Here is a 19,663-nt window from a genome sequence, read left to right as displayed (position 1 = left end):
TGGGTTCTTCTGGAGATTTTTTACATCCAGAAAGTTATCCAGCACCTCTGCAGCTGGTGTCAGAAGCCATTAACTAGACAATAGCTTTAAAAACTCCCCAGGTTTTGTAAACACAACCAATCCTGTCTCCTTCCCAAGGAGAAAAAAGCTAGATCAATAATTTTCTTGAAGGCAATCTGTTTCCCAGGGTCTATATATCCTTTTTGTCTCGTCCACTGGTTTTTACCGCTTTGGGGCTCTGGAAATAAAATGTAATCATTGTCTCCTGAAGTGTCATCCGCTCCTGTGATGGCTTTCACCTGGAAACCCACTTTGGGGGGTCATGACAATGAGGAACAAAAATTTTTGGAAAGGGCTTTCTTTCTTTCTTTCTTTCTTTCTTTCTTTCTTTCTTTCTTTCTTTCTTTCTTTCTTTCTTTCTTTCTTTCTTTCTTTCTTTCTTTTTTTAAAGATTTTCTTTCTTAAAAATTGTTTTGTGGGAGGGATGGGGAGTGATTAAGGTACGTAAAGGGGATTATTATTTTTAAAAATTCTCTTGGATATTTTGTTTTCAGTTTCCATCCGAGCTAGTTTAACAGGAATGATTAAAATGTCAGCTGGACTTGGGCTAGATATGAAAGATAATTTCCTATTTGTAAATGTTGGAGAAAACTGAGAATTTCTTTCAAAGAAGGTTGTGGTATTTTTTCCTATGGCTTCTCATGTTGCTCCCACCCCCACCCCCCAGTAATGTACTGCTCTCAGAAGGTGTTAGAACCAAGGCTGGCCAGGGGCTAGGGGACCTGTTCTGCCACTTGTTGGCAATGTGTCTTTGCAGCAAGCCATTTCTTGGCTTACTTTTGTTCTTTAATTTGTAAAAGAAATTGACGAAATACTTGCTGTGTTCATAAATTCTTTCTAATGATTGATTTAATGAAATAATGTAGATAATTGTATTTTGAAAAAGTAGTGTTGCACACAAAGAAAAGTTGTAACTTTTAACTCTAGCCTCATCCCAGTAAAGCCAGCTGTTGAGAAGGAACTAAAATCATTCACACCATCTGAGTTACAGATCATCCACGACCCAACATGGGGACCCAAAGCTTAATTTGCTTTTTCTATTTGATCGATTTGACAAGTGTAGTTGTGGTTACAAACAAAATGTTTTAAAGTCTTTCCACTTTGAAAGACATGGACTCCTTCAGAGGTGGAAGTCAATTCTAGCTGAGTTTGGCAGCTGTTTTTAACTTTTTCCAAGAATCAAAGGGCGGATCTGAAAGGAAGGGGACATGGTACTGAGTTCTTTTCTTAATCACAGTCTTAAAGTACAAAGAAGACTGCGATGAACATAAAAAACAAAAATGGCAGAGGGATTATGAGTTCAGTTCCCCAAGGTGGCTCAAAAGATGGGTTAGGAAGGAAGCCAGGTCACAGAGTGGGCTGATGGGCGTGTTGGACCTCAGCTCCTGGGTCCTAATTCTAACTGGCTTCTGAGAGTACCCGTCACACATGCCACATCCCTTCTTGTTTCTCCTTGGACTCCTCCTTTCTTTCTTCTTCCTCTAATGCAGGTCCATCAGGTTTGTCTGTGGGCATTACCTGAATCCTGCCAGTGCCATCATTCTTGCCCAAACAGATTGTTGATTCATACACTAGACTTCTAAATTACTGCATTCAGAACTCCGGCTCCTAGACCAGGTGAATTCTATAGCCACCTGATACAGGGCCCACAGACTATCAGTTAGGCTACTCTCTGAAATCCAGGAATATAAGTCAAGCCAGCAGTGTCCAGGGCCCTCCATAAAAGTGAATTCGCGTGCTGAGTGAATTAGCTGTTTGCTTCTCTGCGTGGGTAATGCTTCTTTAATTACATTGCATAAAAATGTCTGGATGGATTGATGGGGCTTTATTTAAACTTCAGGTAGGCACAGGGAGTAAAACACAGCACAATATAACAGGTTTTGTTACTATAGGCTCCGAACACATGGACTTTATGGCAGTTCAACAGAAACTTCGATGTGGGGCTACTTAACACATGTGTTATCTTTGAAAACCTTTCTTTTGGAAGATGGAGTGAGTGTTGGCAGCTTGTAATTGATCAATTAACAATTCACATATAATTCACTGCAACATCTCCCCTGATACGTGCAAAACACTGGTTTGTTTTAGAAAAAAGTAATGTATTTGTTAAAATCCCTTTCATTAATGTTGTAGGGTTTATGAGCCAAGTCTTGTCACATGTAAGCTCTTCATAATGAAAGAAAAGTCTTTGATCTATTTTACCTGAACTTTTTATCAACGTGGATTATGTTAGGTTCTGAACTGGGTATATGATCTGAGGAAGGAAAATAGATACTACTTATACAGAGGGTGACAAAAAAATGTATATACATTTTAAGAAAGAAAAAAACTATTAAAGTTGTAATACTCAATATATACTGATAACAAAAGATGAATACAAGTCACGTTTGACTTCTGCAATTATAAGAGGTGCTCAAAGTGGTTACCATCAGCGTCCAGACAGTTTTGATTACGGCAAACTACAGCTTGAGCAACGTTGACCAATGTGTCCACTTGTATACATTGTTTTGGCACCCCCGGTAGTATACAACCCCTCAGACCCACACTGTGGAGGGAGGTTACAGTTCATCTTGAAGATTGTATTTATACCTCCAAAAAGCTACCACTGTTCCATCAGAATATTATATTTGCTTTTTTTTCTTCCCTGAATCCTTTTGATCGAAACAGAAAATTGTGTTTTCCCCCGGGGCTGAACTATTTGCGATGTAACTAATATGTTGGATAAAGGGCCAACTGAGCACCTCCCTCTTCACTGCTCTGGGGTTCTCCATGGACAAGAGTTGGCACAAATAAGAAAATGGGTGTAATATGTACTCCTTAAATGGATCTCCCTTTTGTCTTTATACCCAACATTTCTTCTTGGTTTCTAATCCTGTGAAGCAAAAGCAGACTCTTGAGTCCTCAGTGGTTGGGTCTATTGGCTTAATTAACTTAAAAAGACAGAACAAAACAAAAACCTCTCTTCTCCCTTGAGCAAGGACGAGGTTCTTGGGTGGGTAAGAGTGATCCCTCTGAGAAGCTGCGGAATTGGGCTTCCCTGTGGGCCACCAGCAGTGCTTTCCAAAGCAGAACCTAAAATGTGGGTTTGAGAAAAGGAAGGCCTGGTCTCCAGGAGGTGGGAAACTGACCTTATGCCACACAACTGGTCTGTTGTGGCGGATTTATTTTCTTTTGTACAAAGGCTAATGCTCAAGTAATTTGGGCTACCTCTGGCAGTTGGGATCCCAATCTGGCAGTTGATAAGCATAAAAGCATATCTTTGACCATCTGCTCCTCTGCCAGCTTGGCACCGCTTCACCTTTGATCTTCTTTGACACTCAGGCCCTTGGCCTTAGCAACCCCTCCCCATCTGCCCCAGGGAAACCGACTTGGGATTCTTGAAGCCTCTGGGTCATGGGGCAACACGTGTCTACAGGAGCGAGTTGTCCCTGCTGCCTGAGCCTGGAGACCTTTGGGGCCCCTCATTACATCACACATGGGATACATGGCAGAGCCTAGCACTGTGCTGGCAGAAGTAGGTGCTCAGTAAATGCAGAGGGATGAGGAGTCATGCACTGAGGCACGGCTGATGGCATGAATCCTGGAAGCCCTGTCTCCATCCACTGCTGCTTGTAGCATAGGAGGGGTGGGTGTTAGCTGGCTGCTGCTTACCGGCCTAGCTTGGGGAAGGGGCAACCCTTGGTCTCAGAGAGGCTCCTGCCAGGCACACTCATGGAGGGCAGCAGTGGTTCACTCCAGACTCCTTCCTCCAGGGTGTTCTCTCTGATGCCTACCCCTCCGTGACCTAATAGGCTGCCTGGCTCCCAGTTGCCCATCTTTAGCTTCCATCGCTGCAGCTGGGTGCACTCAGCCCCCTATACGCTCAAGCCAGCTCCAAACCTCTAAGATGAGGCCCTTTAAAGGGGAGCCTGGGCTGGAGACTCAGCCTCACTTCTCCTTTATGTGGACCTGACTCTTGCTTCTACCCTGGTTCCAGTTACTAGACTTTATCATCCCTGTGGTTACGTCCCCACGCTGTGTCCCAGTGTCATCAACTGTGTCCCTGTCCAGTCTCCCTGAAGCTGGAGTTCTGCTTTGTTTCTTCAGACCTCCAGGGAGCCCGCCCCTAAACCATAGCCCAGGGCAGGGTTCGCTTTCTGACCAGTCCTTTTGCCTGGGAGCTGGGTCTCTGCACGCTGCTTGCTTCCTGCATGCTCAGCTCAGTTCCCAGCCTGCCCAGCACCCCACCCCTCCCCTCCCCTTGCTACCCACGCTGCAGGCCTAACCATGTAGGGAGACTGAGCAGCTCTATATCAAGCAGGTTTCCTAAACCTACTGTTCTCACACACTTACCTCAGCCCTGCCTTGCCTGGGCAGCTGGGTTTACCCCATTTCCTGCAGCCCAGGCCGGTTCCCAGGGTCCACCCCCCTGCTCAAGGGTGTAGCAGGGCCCCAGAACCAGCCTTGCTGCTGCCTGAGCTCTGCTCTGACGATTAGTGCAGTTACATAGCAACTGTGAGCATACAGCTGGGTGTGCAGACATTTCTCAGCGTGTGTGTGTGTGTGTGTGTGTGTGTGTGTGTGTGTGTGGCGGGGGATGTGGCCCAACTTGGAAATTTAATCACTGTTCCTTGAGTGCCTTTGAAGAGATGTTCCTTTCACCCCTATTTTAATAACTGGACAAGTAAAGGTGGAATTCATTGACTTGGACTCATGGCCTACCCCGGAGGAGGTAGCTTAGTTCCCAGGATGCAGTTTAACATGTTCTCAACAAGAAAGGACTTGAAGTCTATAATATTGCCAAACTTAAGAAATCAGCTTTGCAGCAGATCTGGAGGGTTTCCTCTTAGCTGTACCCTGTGGGTGAGAATTCTTGTCTTGTGACAACCCACTGAGCCGGATTGAATCACCCAATTACTGCAAATTCTTTTCTAAATGGAAGGCACTCCACAGCCTCCAATGGAAAAATTCCAAGATCTGCAGCAAATATCTAGGTCCTTGACAGAAGCCTGTTTTTGGCACGAATGACCCACCATTCATTCTTCACTTCAACTCCAGCAGAAGTTCTGCAGGTGACCTGGATAAAGTTGGTCAAGAAGCCCCTGGGGGAGATGGCATATGTATGTATGCATGCACCTTACGCACATGTCTTCCTGAGCTCCAGACCCTACGGGACATGGAGAACAGGCTGCCTTGTTTGGGAGGCTGGGTCATGCGTGCCCACTCAGTCTGAGAGGCATGTGGACGCGTAGGCCAGAGCCTTGGAGACGCACCTCTGAGACATACAGCCTGAGAGGTGGCATGGCTGCAAGAGTGGGCTTGAAGCTTTGCATCTAGGGTTTTGGTGCTGAGCTGGGGGTGGAGGAGAAGGAGGGTGGGTGGGATTGTGTGTCTTAATTCCATCTCAGCCTTCTTATCTCTGGAGCAATCAGCTTCTACACAAAGCTCTCCCTCGGGTCTTGAATGTTGTACCAGTATTTAACCTTAGAAAAACAAAGCTTTCCAACCATTTGTGCAACTGTGTGCTTTAGGCACCTGGAGTGATGGAACACTCGTGGGCAATCAAATGTAACAGAAGATAATAGGTTCTAGTGCTGGCACACCTGTTCAAAGTCTTGCTCTGTCTCTTCCTAGCTGTGTGAGCTCAGGCCAGTCGCTGGGTGGGAGGGAGCTTTTGTTTTCTTACCTGCAAACCCAGAAGAATGCTATCTGCTTTGTTTATTGTGAGGATGAAATGATTTCACGGTGGTAAACCAGGTAAGACACCTGACCCATCGAGCAAGCAATAAACACATTTTCCCCCTAAATTAAGGCTCGTACTTGAAGGATTAAAGAGTGTCATTGTGGGGTCCAAAGTTATAGTTAACCTTTGAACCCCAAGGCAAACCAGGAGCTGGGACTCTAAACAGGATTGCTTAGAATTCAGCAGACCTGCTGGGCAGCGCAGCTTCCAGGCCCGGAGGCCCTTCTTGGACACCTCAGGAGGAGTTTGGTTGGCCCACCATCTATGGGGCTGCCTGACGCTTGGTTGTCACGCTTTGCTTTCCGGGGTGACTGGCATCAGTATGGCTGTGTTGGCCAGTCTGTCAGGCTACTTCTTTCTGCTGGGGCTTGTCCTGGGTGCGGCCAGGGCTGTCCTCCCGTTGCAGCCTGTGACCCAGCACACAGAGCTCTGGGGCACCCTTGCTGCAGCCCTTCTGTTCTGGGGCACAGGGGCTGTTCCATGGCTCTGTGTCCTTCTTGGGGCTCTCCTCACTGCTGCTGCTGGGAGAAAGGACAGATACAGATCAAACACTCCTCTGCTATTCCTCTGAGCCGCTCCCCCGCTCTCCATCCTGCCTCTCTGTCCCTCCTGGTCTGTCCTTCCCACAGGCCTGATGGTCCCTGGTGCCAGGCCTCTGCCTTTTTGTATCAGGCTTGCCTGACTGGTGCTGTCCTGCTGCGTGCCTGCTGTGGCCCGGCGCCGTGGGAGCCAAGCTCCGGGCATTTCGGCAGACAGGTTGAATCCTGTTCTTTTCACCCCCAGAATCCTGCTGCTGTGAACAAAGCCACTCCCTCAGGAGCTCTGGGAGCTGGGCCTTTATTTTGGGTTTGTTTTTAAAGCACTTGTTTTTTTAATAAAAGTCTAGGCTCAGCTAGTTGAACGAAAAACAACACCAACAATAACAGAAAAAACCCCCACACAAAACCTGCCCTGCTTTGTTGCCACCCTTTTCCTGAATGGAATAAAATGGAAGGTTCTTGGCCCAGGCCTGGCATTTGGGTATAACAGACCTTCCCCACTGCTGAGTCATGCCGTGAGAAGGGCTTTGAGTGGGGTGGGACACCTACCATGCATGGGAATACGGAGTGGAGAGTGGTCACAAGCATGGCGCAAGCCTGGCCCCAAAGGGGGACCAGCTCAGAAGGCCACACTGCCGTGTGCTGGCAGGCTAGCCTTACAATTACAGTGTGGAGGTTGGAGTCTGGCTGTCTGGGTTCAAGTCCTGGCTCTTCCACTTACCAGCTATGCGATCTGTACATGTTAGTTAATCTTTCTGACTCTCAGTTTCCTTCTTTGCAAAGTGGAGCTAATACTAGTACCCATCTTATAGGGCACTCAAAAATATCAATATTGGATGAAGCATGTATAACTCGTGACATGTTAGCTAGCGTGGGAAAGTGCTCGATAAATGGCTAGCTGTCACTCTGGTGCTGCTTTGTAGCATGACTAGGACGTCACACCTAGGAAGGACCCCCAAGACCACCCTTTCACATTGCAGGTGTGCCCCTCAGGGTCAGAGTGTCTCAGTCAGTCACATTAGGGTCAGGACTAGACCCAGCTCCCCACACGCACAGACCAGAAGGCCCTTCTCCCTGCCTGTGACAGCATGTTCTTGACTATTCCGTGAGCTCTACTGTAACAGGAATGGGGGGGTGAGGTGGGGTGGCACTAAGACTCACATATGAGGTCTGACAATTAAGTTCTCGAACTTTCCACCATGTGCTTACACTAGCAGCGCTGTACAAACAGCTTGGTAAGGTTTCATAACTTTGGTATGTCAGTGTCTCACACCTGTGTTCATGTCAGCGTGTGGTGGTATCTTGCTGATTGGCGTTCATTATTGTTGTTGCATGTTTGTGTATGCCGTTGCGAGAATGTCTGAGCTTGAATTAAACCAACAAACAAACATTACATTTCTTGTTAAACTTGGCAAGAGTGGAAGTGACATCAGGGACATGTTAGTCCAAGTTTATGGGGATAATGCCATGAAGACAACGGCTGTGTACACATGGGTTAAATGTTTTTCTGAGAGGAGAGAACACATCACTGATGAAGAGAGGTCAAGGCGGCCTGTAACGAGCAGAACTGACAAAAACATTGCAAAAATTCATTGAATTGTGCAGCAAAATCATTGGATGGAGAAGCATGGCAAACCAAGTAAACATCGATAAACAGTTCGGAAACTCTTAACTGAAAATCTTGGCATGAGAAAGGTGTGTGCAAAAATGGTCCCGAAGGAGCTCAGGGATGAACAAAAGCAAAGGAGAGTCGAAGTTTGCCAAGACCTTTTGGAGAGGCAAGACGATGTTTTGGGCCGTGTTATCACTGGTGATGAAACATGGGTGTACCAATAGAACCCTGAAACAAAGCGTAAAAGAGCACAATGGAAGTCAGCCAATTCTCCATGACAGAGAAATTTCCATCAGTCCAAATCAAGAGTCAAAACGATGTTGCTAATCTTTTCTGATATCAGAGGGATTATTCATTATGCGTTTGTACCAACTGGACAAACAGTTAACGAAGTTTACTATTTGGAAGTGCTGAAAAGGCTGCATGAAAAAGTTAGATGACCTGAACTTTTCACCAACAATTCATGGCTCTTGCATCACGACAATGTACCAGCTCACAGGGCACTGTCTGTGAGGGAGTTTTTAGCCAGTAAACAAGTAACTGCATTGGAACACCCTCCCTACTCACCTGATCTGGCCCCCAATGACTTCTTTCTTTACCTGAAGATAAAGGTAATATTGAAAGGAAGATATTTTGATGATATTCAGACATCAAGGATAATATGATAACAGCTCTGATGGCCATTCCAGAATGAGTTCCAAAATTGCTTTGAAGGCTGGACTAGGCCCTGTCATCGGTGCATAGCTTCCCAAGGGGAGGACTTCGAAGGTGACCGTAGTGATATTCAGCAATGAGGTATGTAGCACTTGGGCTAGGATGAGTTCGCGAACTTAATTGTCAGACTTGGTACACATGCTTTTCAGGCAGTAAGGGACCCACCCACTGTGGTACTTAGAGCCAGTCTCATCTGTGTTGGACTCTGGCCCCATCACAGGTCCCTGCAGGACCCAGTGTGATTTATGGGCACAGTTCCCACCTTACTTTTCCCCGTACCCCTGGAACAGGGGAAGGCAAATGCAGGATATACTTTGTCCATGACCCTTTGCTGTCCTCTGATTGGAGCAGCCGGCAGGCGTGGAAAGGACATATCCAGAGGAGAGGCTGTGTCATGTGGTGTCAGTGGAGACTGACTGCAAAGTCTGACTCATGGTTTGGTCTCAGAACTGTGTCTTTCCCAACCTCAGCTAGGTTTCACATCTGCATGGAGCTCAGGCTAGGAGGTCGATTTTCCTGGTTGCCACCATGTAGCTGTGGTTTCAACTGTTCCCAGAACTGTTTGGGGGGCAGACTGCCCAGGTAGCCTGTTCCAGGAAATGGGGGGGGAAGGTTCTGCAGAGAGCCTCTTCCTGGGAAGTCCAGCACTAGCAAAGACCAAAAGCACTGCATTTAGGGGAGAAAGTCTGGACTCTTCTTGAATGCTTGCAGTGCTCCAGCATGCCGAGACCTAGAGACTGGCACGTCTACCAGGGCATTCAACACAGAAATAAATAACTGTTGAAATTCAGTAACTGAGCTTCCCGCATAAGCCTCGATGGACTGTTCCCCGTCCTCTGGGCCCCACTATCTGGAGGATGTAAACATCACCATTTTTCCTATAAGAGGGGCTTGTGCCTAGCATGGATGACCAGAAGCGGTCATCCAGCTGCAGGCCAGTTTGTGCTGCAAGCCTGCCTTTGCTGCAAGATACGACTTGTGTCCTTGCTTAGAGAAACAGCCTGTTCTGAGCAGTCTCTGGCTCTCTGGCACCGGCTTGTTGGCTTATTGCATGAATAGTTCCCTGGTATGGTTTCCTGTATGCGGGAGGGCAGAGAAAAATGCTTGCAATCTACGGAGCAGAAAAATGCTCAGTGCTCTTACAGCGGACCTGCCTCTGCTCCTAGACGGCAACTTTACAGAGTTGAATGAGGGGTGGGGAGTAGGGAATGAGCATTTTCCCATCACATCCATCACGTATGCAGTTTCATAGTTGGGAACGGCTCAGAGGAGTGGTCTTACCAAGAGATGGGGGAATGGGTGAGAATCATTTTGTGACCTTCCACATGACCTTGGGAAAGCTCCTGTTTAAGAATCCTCCTCTTTCATGCTATAAGTACTCCCCCCACCCCCAGTCCAATCTCTCCAACTACTAAGATTCAGGACATAAAACAACATTTTAGGGTGCCCTCTTCTGAGGAAAAGCCTGAGAGAAGGGCATTATTTTCTTCTTGAACAATTTTATGTTGCTTTATTATTGCTCCTGCTGTTTTAAAATGTTAGTGTTTTTAATTAATGCCGTTTTATTGTCCCTGTTCTCTCCAGCACTTCTCCTGAAGGGCACAGTTTTAGAAATCTAATAACTGAATAAGTGGCTAGCGTGAGGCATAATGCATTAACATTTATAGAGGTTCTCAGATGAAAGACACAGTTCTGTAGGAAGCTCATTTCAGATTTAAGAAAAGAGCAGTGTTACATTAAGATTCTTGCAAAAATAATCAATACTTCATTTCTTTCAAGTGGCTGGGGAAGGTTATATAACTACAATAATGCACAACTTTCCCCAGATAATATCTTTATTTAAAATCGACTGCTGAGTACTTTGTAAAAAAAAATTACTATTTATGCCTCAACAGATTACGTCTGTAACATGTGACACTCTGGCAGAAATTAACAGCTGATTTACACAATGGTGGGCAATGCAAAGAGAGCAAGGACGGGTGCTGGTTGAACTCTGTCTACTCTGATATCGAGACACATTGATAAGAATTCCTCTCTAATAGGATTTACGTTCCCCGCCCCATGCCACAATTCTGGAAAAGACTGACACATTTCCATTTATTCTGCAAAATAACCACTTGAGCATACGAGTCCTTTCAATAATCAGGCAGGCTGGGGCACTGTGCTCCTGGCCCATGGCAGCCGTGTGCCCGGCTGTCTGCGTGGCTGGGCCAATGACATGGAAGTCAGTTGCCTTTGTGAGAAAGCACACTTGTAACTCAGTCGGCCAAGGGTGAGGATGGCAACGCTTCCACCTGGGTTCTGCTGCTCAGTGCTCACGAAGAGTCCCGTTCCTCCTCTCCACATCTCTAAAGGGAGAGGTGGAGTTGAGGCTGGATTGGATGAGAAGTGGAGGCTGGTCCTTGGGGGATATTCCATACTCTGGGACCAGCCATTCCCAAGGCATGTGCCCTGGGTACCCCCAAAACACTTTCAGGGGTTCTATGAGGTCAAAACTACTTTCATGATAACACTAAGGTCTTATTTGCTTTTTTCACTCATTCTTTCATGAATATAGAGTGGAGTTTTCCTGTGCACATGATGTGTGATACCACAACAGACTGCAGAAGCAGATCTGAGAATCCAGCTGTCTTTCTGTGAAGCCACAGACGACAGAGATTTGCAAAAATGTAAGACAGTGCCACTCTTTTCACTAAATTTTTGTTGTTGCGGGAAATATAGTTAAATTTCATAAGAATGTATTATTTATGTTAACATATAATAGGGTCATTTAAAAGTTAATTAATAAATATTTCAAACATTCCTTAATTTTAAATACAGTAAAGAGTGATAGATGGAACCTCTATACACAAAGGCTCTTTTGGGTTCTCAATCATTTTGAAGCATGTGAAGGAGCCCTGCGACCACCACGTTTGAGAACCTCACGCCTAGATGCTGGTCCTCTGCAGTAAGCCAAGAAGGACAGAAGCCAGGCTGCTGGTTCTAGATAGGGTGACTGTGACTCAACTGGGGGGTGGGAGTGGGGTGCACGTCACTTTATCTCAGTTTCCCTGTAAAATAAAGGGGTTTGTGTGGTTGGACTAACTTGGCTGTTTTAAACTTTATTTTTAACACAGTAGAACGTCTTTTCAATTAAAATCTTTCTCGGAACTTGAAATGAGTGGCAGATGAACACAGTTGTTCTGGGTTTGGGGGAGCAGTGGGGGGGTGCTGGACTCTCCTAGATCCTTGGAGCACAGTTTGAAAGCTACTGAGCCAGGTGATCCTAAGGACCCCTCGGCTCTATTACAAAAACTGAGGGCACCTGAGGGCACGAGGCCTTTCCTTACCTGCTCGGGCCAAGCTGGGGTTCACAAGCGTTGCTGGAGGCAGGCAGTCGGAGGCGGAGTCCCGGCTGGCGGTCAGACGCTGCCCTTCTGACGAAGGGCTGAGGGTTGAGGGCACACAGGGCCAGTCCCCGCTGGCAGTCCACCCTCAGTCGTGCTCCTGAGCTGCTCCTCCAGCACCTTGTAGGGGTCCCATGAAGGCCCCCCTCTTCAGGTGCCAGCGATGGGGTGAGTGGGTGAGTTGTTGAGCATGGCGATTTAGCTTCAAACAGGGAGGAGGTGGCTGGGCAGAATATGGAACCTGTATTCCCAGATGCTTTGGTGGTGGCTGCCTGACTGTCTTCAGAATCTCTTGTTTCCTTGTGCCCCTGAGGTGGGGATACTGGGGGAGATGGGGTGGGGCCAGAGGCAGGCGAACTTGCTTCTGTGCACTGGGTGGGGGGCCTGGAGGCCTCGTGCTGAGCGGGTGGGCTCTCTGGGACAGGGCTGGGCAGCTTGTGCTGGGGTGGCGGGGAAGCACCTTTCTTCACTGTTGGGGGGCTTAGTGACCTGGGGCTCACCAGAGGGCTAAGTGTTGGGCTGGGGGACCTGTGCAAAGAGGGACCGCTTGGCTGGGCAGGTCTGCGAGAGGAGGGCAGGCTTGAGTGTCTCTTGTCTGCTCTGGGTGTCCACTGTGCCCTTGTGGGGGAGGTCTTCCTGACTAGGGGGGGGCTTCTCACCTGGCTCTGCCTTGGGGCCTTGGGAGAATGTGACCCCCAAATTGGTCTGGGCAGGCTGGGTTCCGGGCTCCCATTCTGCCTAGACGTGTGACTGGCGTGGTGCCAGGGGATTGCCTTCTGGGGCTGCTTGGAGACACTTGTGGCCCTGTCTGCTTGTGGCTGACTCTGAGCTCTGCCACCTTCCCCCTCTGCGTTTCGGCTAGTTGCTGGCAGGTGGTTGAGGTCCAAGGGAAGCTTTCCAGGGTTGCAGCTGCTCTTGCTGCCCCCTGGCCCTGCGCTGAGGGGTCTGGTGGAGGAGGCAGGGCTCCTGCTGGGCAGCAGGTGAGTGGGGCTCGTGCAGGTTCTTAGCTTTGGGGAAGCCCATGTTCTCTGGGCAGGGCCAGTCCCTCCCAGCCCCGGCACATTGGTCCCTTCGGGGAAGCTCCCTACCAGGTTGCTGCTTTCAGGGGGCTCCAGAGAAGTGAATGATTTGTCCATCAGGATTTCCAGAGGTGGTGGAGGGAGGTGCTCTGGGTCTTCCTGCATTTCACAGCAGAGGGCCTCATTCTTGGATGTCTCTGCTGTCGGCAGAGCGGGAAAGATAGGAGCTAAGGGCCTCCAGCCTGGGCCTGCTGTGAGAGGTCCTCTGTCCGCTGCTGGAGAAATTCGGGGCTTTGGATACAAAGGGGCAAGCCCTCTGTAAATGGGAAATCTGGGGGACATGATGGGGACCCCCCACTTCCTGGGGCAAGGACGTGACCCAAAGTCCTTAGACTCCCGCAGTGTGTTCAGACTCTCAGTGGGACTGAACGTTTCAATGAGTTTCCTGACTGACGTCCCTGTGGGGTGAGCCCTGAAGCCCCAGTCCCTGGCGCCAGGAGCCTGCCTGGCCTTCTCCCCTGATGGGATAGCATTTGGAAGCCCCGCAGTTTCCCCCTGCCGGGGCCATTCACTCTGAGGATGGGGACTGCATTTCTGCAAAATGCTCTTGTCCTGACTCGGCAAGATGCTGAAGTCCTTGGTGAGCGATGCCTTGAGCTTGCTGATGGTGCTACTCGGGCCGACCCTGCCGCGGTGGTCAGGCCTCAGGGCTGCTGCTCTGCTCTGTGGATCCTGCTCCCTGCTCCGCCCGTGCCGACGTGTGCCCAGGGCGTAGAACACCTCCAGCCGCTGGCTGAGGTCTCGCTGGACCCTCTGCAGCTCCTGGAGGGTGGGCTCCTCCATGTGACTCTTAAGACATGCCTCTGACTGGGACCTCCTCTGCCTCTCAGGGGTCCTCCTGCCTCCACCGACTGTGCTCGGTCTTGGTGGGACCGTTCTCTTCTCCTCCTCCTCAGCCCAGTCCTGGAGCCTGGAGGGCACAGGGACAAACTTGATCCTTTCACTGATTGCTTCCTTCATCTTCAGAATCATTTCCTGGGCCTGGGGATCCCTAAGCCTCCCGGGGTGTGGCTGGAATGGGCTTTCTGGGCCAGCAGGTGAAGACCTCGGCCTTGGATGGAAACCGTCTTCCTCTGTGCTGCTGTTCTCTGCTTCACTGAGGGGTGGAGTATCCATCAACCTGGAGCCTTTAGAAAGATGCACTTCCATGGAGATCCTGGTCTCAAAGGAGCCACACAGAGTGCCCTTGCCCAGCCCCAGAGACCTGGAGGTAGTATTTTCTGGGCCTGTGCTGGAGGCACCTGGGCTTCCTGCTTCATGCTGTGCCGCTGGCTGAATCTTTGTCGTAGGAGACCTTGAGAGTGGGCAGTCCTGGGCTCTGTCTGAAGCCCTCCAGGACGAACTTTGCTGCTGGGTATGTCCCGACAGCCTGTCCTCCACTGTGGGTGACGTCCCTGGCTTCCATTCTACAGGCTCCGACACTGCGTCCTGGCTGCCTTGCTGGCCCAGCCTGTCCACCAGGTGCACAGACTCCATGTCGGCACCAATGCCACTGTCCTCGGAGCACAAGGGGAGACCCTGCACCCCAGGGTCGCTGTGGCCACTCGCCAAGCTCTCCAGCTGCCCCAGAGCCCTTAGGAGGCGTTCATCCGCATCCCTCTTCACGCTCAGCTTATCTCCCAAGTGGCCTGCGGTGGCCTGGAGGTAGCTGCCGGAGCCCTCCAGGAAGCCACCAGTGAGTGAGGCCACGGTGCCACCAAGCACCTGCAGCCGGCAGACTGTGTATTGCAGAAGCTGCTGCAGGAGATCCGGCTGCTCCTGGGGCTCTCCTTTCCTCCACTGCCATGCCGGAGCCCCCCTAACTTCCTGGAGGAGCACTTCTCCATCCCTGGAGAGCTCCCCCAAGAGCTGGTTGACCTTGTCAAAGCACCCCAGCAGGCAGCTGACCATGGGCTGCAGCAGCTCCTGGGTCTGGGTGGCCTGATGGGTGAGGCTCAGAATTGCGTCGTATTTGGAGAGGCAGGAGTGCAGATAGGTGTAGGCATGCTGGTGGGCTTTCACCAAGGGCTCAGGAAAGTCTACTTTGCCCTCAGGCCCATGAGCAGGAAGGGTGGTTTGGCTGCGAAGGCCCTGATTGCCGGACCTGTGGCATTTCAGCTCCCTTTCCCATTTGAAGTTTTCCTGGGCATCACTCTCTTCCCCAGAAAAGGCTGCTCCTTGTGACCTGTGGGTCTTGAATGGAACGTCCTTCGCCATGTGGCTTTGTGACTTGTTCAGCTGGGATGCGGTGGTTTGGGTTTCTGTGATCAGTTCTTCCAGAACTTTCCTTTTGCCTACAGTGGAATCCCTTGTGAGCTGACAGCCTTCGGCCATAGTTTGGGTCCATCTGGGACCTGACTGCACCTCTGCTGGCATCTGTCCCTGGGACAGGTCACCGCCAGAGTCACAGCAGGTGGAGCTTTGAACCAGCATAGGGACGGAGCACTTTTCACTGCCCCCCTGACCTGCTGGCAGAATTGCTTTGGGCTTTTTAAAAAACTGGATGCCACTCTTAGCCACGCTGCTAGCAATGTGACTGTGGGAAGGCGTACACCCCATGATTTCAGCTTGTAGTCATCTCCCACCCACAAGATTCATAATTTCCAGAGAATCATATCTGAAATAGGAACAAAAGGCAGTCTTACTAGTCCATCCAGGTCATTTCCAGGTCAGAATCCTTTGAAGTCCATGGTACAATGTCCTTCAGTCAGAACGAGCTTGCTTTACCTCTTTGGCCCCGCCATGGTGTCTGTCGTCCTGTTGTTCTAAGTTTTGAACCCTCTGCTGTTAGTGAGCAGCAGGGCAATTGTAAAGGACCTCAGTGTTGTGTAGTAGGGGCCTGCGTTTTGCTCGTGTCCTGACAGATGTGGATGGCAAGTGGAACTTTAAGCCTATTAGGTTAATCACGCTCTAGCCAGTCAGCAGTCCCAGTGTGTTCTAATATAGGACTTCTCAGCGTTTACTATCTTGGGAAGTGGATTATTTTTGCACGTGCTTATGCTTTTAATTCTGTTCACACGCCTGCCATATGAAACGTAGAGGAATGAGCCATAATTGCAAAAAGCTCTGGAAGAGACACATTTGTGGAAAAGAAGCAAGAGCTCACCGATGACAGAGCCTGGCAGAGAGATGACCTTCACAGTTTAATCCAGGCAAACCAGCCTGCTATTATCAAGAAGATCCCCAGACACACATAGACAGTAATAGAAGCAATGCGTTCTTGTTTGTGTGACTTACAAAAACACCATGACTCTAGTGCTGGAGAAATCCCCTAAATAAGACAGTGAATAAAAAAGACGAGGTGGTTTTCCTTTACACCAGGAAAGTGAGGTAGGTAGAAGGGAAGCCATCCTCCCTGGTGTAGAGGGGGAAAGCAGAGAAACTCACGGCCACACGAAGCTCAAGGCCAGTCAGTAGGGACCACAGAGGCTCAGGGAGGCAGTGCTCTCACAGGAAGAGGCTTTTTGATTAAACCTTTCCCATAGGAATATAAGCTAAAACTGGCCGTGGAGATCCATTTGGTCATTAGGAGTAGAACTTAAAGGGAAAAACGTATTTTCCTTTTTAAGCACAGCTTCTGCTCTACGTGTGTGGTCCTCTTGTCCATAGCTAAGGATAGCAGCTGCCCATCTAAAATCTCCGTTTAACCTCTGTTTGCTGTTAGTAAAGTCCAGAGCAAGCGCTTGAAGTGGGGAGACTAGGGTTTCAATCCCGACTCCCTCTCCTTTTAGTTGGAGGAAATTGCACAAGTTATTGAGCTTCCTTAACGCAGAGCTCATCTTTGACAAGGAGATAATAGTATCTACTTCACGGGCTGTTGTGGGGATTAAGTTAATTAATGCTTACACGCTTGGTGGGTGCCTGGCAAGTGGTAGGTACTCAGGATAAAAACAAAAAGGAATTTCGTATTCCTTTTCCGCTGGCATCCAGGCCACATAGCATAATAAAAGTCATAAGAAAAGTCCTCAGTTTGTCCAGGACCAACTCCTAGTCCTTTCCTGAGTTGTCTGGAAATAATTGCCTACTGGTGGGCTTGGAGCCCCTGGATCCAGGATTTTCACGATTCTCTGTCTGTGCAAATTGGCCCTCTGCTCAGCACAGTCCTGCCTCAGGGTTTTTCTAGGGCCTCATTGTATCATTTTTCTGCTCTTAAACACACAATTCCCATTAACTGCAGGAGGAAGAGGAGCTTTTATTTAACCATTTCCCATTTTTGGACATAGAGCACATTGCCGATTTTGAAGTTTCTTAATAGAAGAAATATTTCATTGAGCATCTCCGGAAGTTGCTGGGATTGGAGCTGATATTCTGGCTTTCTAGTTTTCATGTTCTCTTACTAAACCCCATAAAACACATGAAAATAACACGGTGGGTGTCGCGGAGACTTCAGAACCAGAAAGGACTTAGCGATTTCTTGTTTGCTGTGAACAAGCTGGAGCCGTGTTACTGGCCACTGGGGCTGTGTTTGGACTCTGATGCCTGTCACAGCCCGGTGCCCCAGAGGGCATCATTACTAAAGTGCTCAGATCTGTTTATTTGAAGCAGACCTCATGGGAAACACAAAGCTGACTCAGTGCCTGGAGGCAAGTTGTGTTAGGCATCAAGAAGTTGTTTCACTTGTCACAGAGCTAGGCTGGCCCAGTAAACAAGAGCACCATGGGTGAAGAGTCTTTTCTCTTCCATTTAACAGAGTGGACAGATCACCTGAAGGGGTTCTTTATGTAAGTTCTTCTCATCCTGGGACGTGGGCCTTCGCTCCAATTATCTTTGTGACAACCTTTGATCAAAGTGGCCACAATTATTTCCAAACCAATGATCAAAACAAAAGTATTTTCCTGGAGGTTCAGCTGTCAGATAGCTCTGTGCTTTGTAGACTGGTTTTCTTGACTCTTCCAAATAATTTAGAAAGCTCTTTATTCACTGCCACTCATTTTTCTTTAAGACTAATTTTTGTTTTTCTTTCTTTTCAAACTGGGTTTGCTTAAAAAAAAAAAAATTCTTTGAGTAAGAGTGTGAAATGACCCAGCTGCTTTGGAAAATGGTTTGGCAGTTAAAGAGAAACGCACCTCATGACCCATCAAGTCTATTCCTAAGAATTTGCCCAAGAGTACTGACTGTAGAGGTCCACAAAGGGACTGGTACAAGAACATTCATATTAGCTTTACTTACAATAGCCTCAAATGGGAAATAATTCAAATGTCTGTCAACAGGGAAATAAATAAATTTGGCATAATTGTATAATGGAATACTTCCCAGCAATAAAAGGAACAGACTATTGAAACACGTAATGAGATAAATTTAAAAATTATTGTGCCGAGTGAAAGAAGGCAGGCATACAAGAGCACATGCTGAATGATTCCATTTATACATAGTTCAAGCACACTCAAAACTAATCTGTAGTTATAGAGCTCAGAAAAGTGGCTACATCTGGGAAAAGTTATTAACTGGATACGGGCATGAAGGAATTTCTTAGAGTAAGGGAAATGTTCTGTATCTTCCCTGGGTGGTGGTTACATGGATATGTACATAGGTAAAAAGTCCTTGAGTTGTACACTTAAGTTGTGCACTTTATGTTAACACACACACACACACACACACACACACACACACCCTTAACTAAAACAAAAATCAATATCGTATGCTCTACTTTGTGCCTAAGAAAGTCCCAGCTATATTGTTCTTGGTCTTGGAAAAGGGTCCCTGTATTAGTTGTCTATTGTTACATAACTCAAAATGTAACAGATTAAAACAGCAAACATTGTCTCATTATGAAATGTTTCTCTAGGTCAAGAATTTCAGAGCAGCTCATTGGGTGGTTCTGGCTGAGGGTCTCTCATCATGTTGCAGTCAAGATGTTGGCCAGGGTTACAGTCATTTGAAAGCTTGACTGGGGCTGGTTGGTTCGCTTCCAAGGCAGCTCATTTACATGATTGTTGACAGAAGGCCTTGATTCTTCACCGGGTGTTTGTAGGAGGCCTCAATTCTTCTCACATGGACCTCTCCACAGGGCTGCTTGAATGTCCTCACAACATGTCAGGAGGCTTCTCTCAGAGCGAGAGGTCCAAGAGAGAGCAAGGAGGAAACCACTCTGTCCTAATCTTTACTTACTCCGCATTACGTTCTTTACAAGTCAGTAACTAAGTACAGTTCATACTCAAAGAGAGAAAAATTAGGCTCCACATTCAAAAGGTCACTTTAAAAAAAAGTGAACATATCATAGGTCACACCATGACATCCAAAACATAAATTTGTACAGTAAACATTAGTTTACTAAAGGCTTGTCCTTGACCTTCAGCTTGTTAAATAAATCCCACTCCATTTTTTTCATGACCTAATTGATCAGCAAAAGATGGTTCTAAGGTGGTATCAATTTTGAGCCAAAACTGGAGGTCATTTAAGCAACCTGAAGAAAATGTCATATCTCACAAATTTTATCAGCTTCACCAGTGAGCTCTCCTGAATTGCAAAAGCTGAGAAAAATTTCCCACTAGCCAAGGCTTAGGGCATACCTGGTCATATCTGAAGGGATGATCTTTGCAACAGAATTGCCTGGTCCAGATGTGGATGAACAG

The 19,663-nt window shown here is 48.1% G+C and overlaps 2 protein-coding genes across 2 annotated transcripts in view; one reads left to right on the top strand and one right to left on the bottom strand.

The window, feature by feature from the left end:
- Positions 1–6,125: 6,125 nt before the first annotated feature.
- Positions 6,126–15,650, bottom strand: PCARE (photoreceptor cilium actin regulator; the record flags this gene model as incomplete). The annotated part of the gene is made up of 2 exons (XM_081068073.1): positions 6,126–6,300; positions 11,977–15,650. The coding sequence occupies 2 exons, from the start codon at positions 15,648–15,650 to the stop codon at positions 6,126–6,128; spliced, it is 3,849 nt and encodes a 1,282-aa protein (XP_080924199.1).
- The window catches only part of CLIP4 (CAP-Gly domain containing linker protein family member 4), an 81,104-nt gene continuing 72,745 nt past the window's right edge, over positions 11,305–19,663 (top strand). The window contains exon 1 of the mRNA XM_081068077.1: positions 11,305–11,316. The gene's annotated coding sequence lies outside the window, so the exon portion shown is untranslated. The remainder of the gene's footprint in view (positions 11,317–19,663) is intronic.

The sequence above is a fragment of the Rhinolophus hipposideros genome (assembly GCF_964194185.1).
Source record: "Rhinolophus hipposideros genome assembly, chromosome: 12".
NCBI lineage: Eukaryota > Metazoa > Chordata > Mammalia > Chiroptera > Rhinolophidae > Rhinolophus > Rhinolophus hipposideros.
Note: the sequence above shows the minus strand (reverse complement) of the source record. Positions and strands in the feature narration are given on the sequence as shown.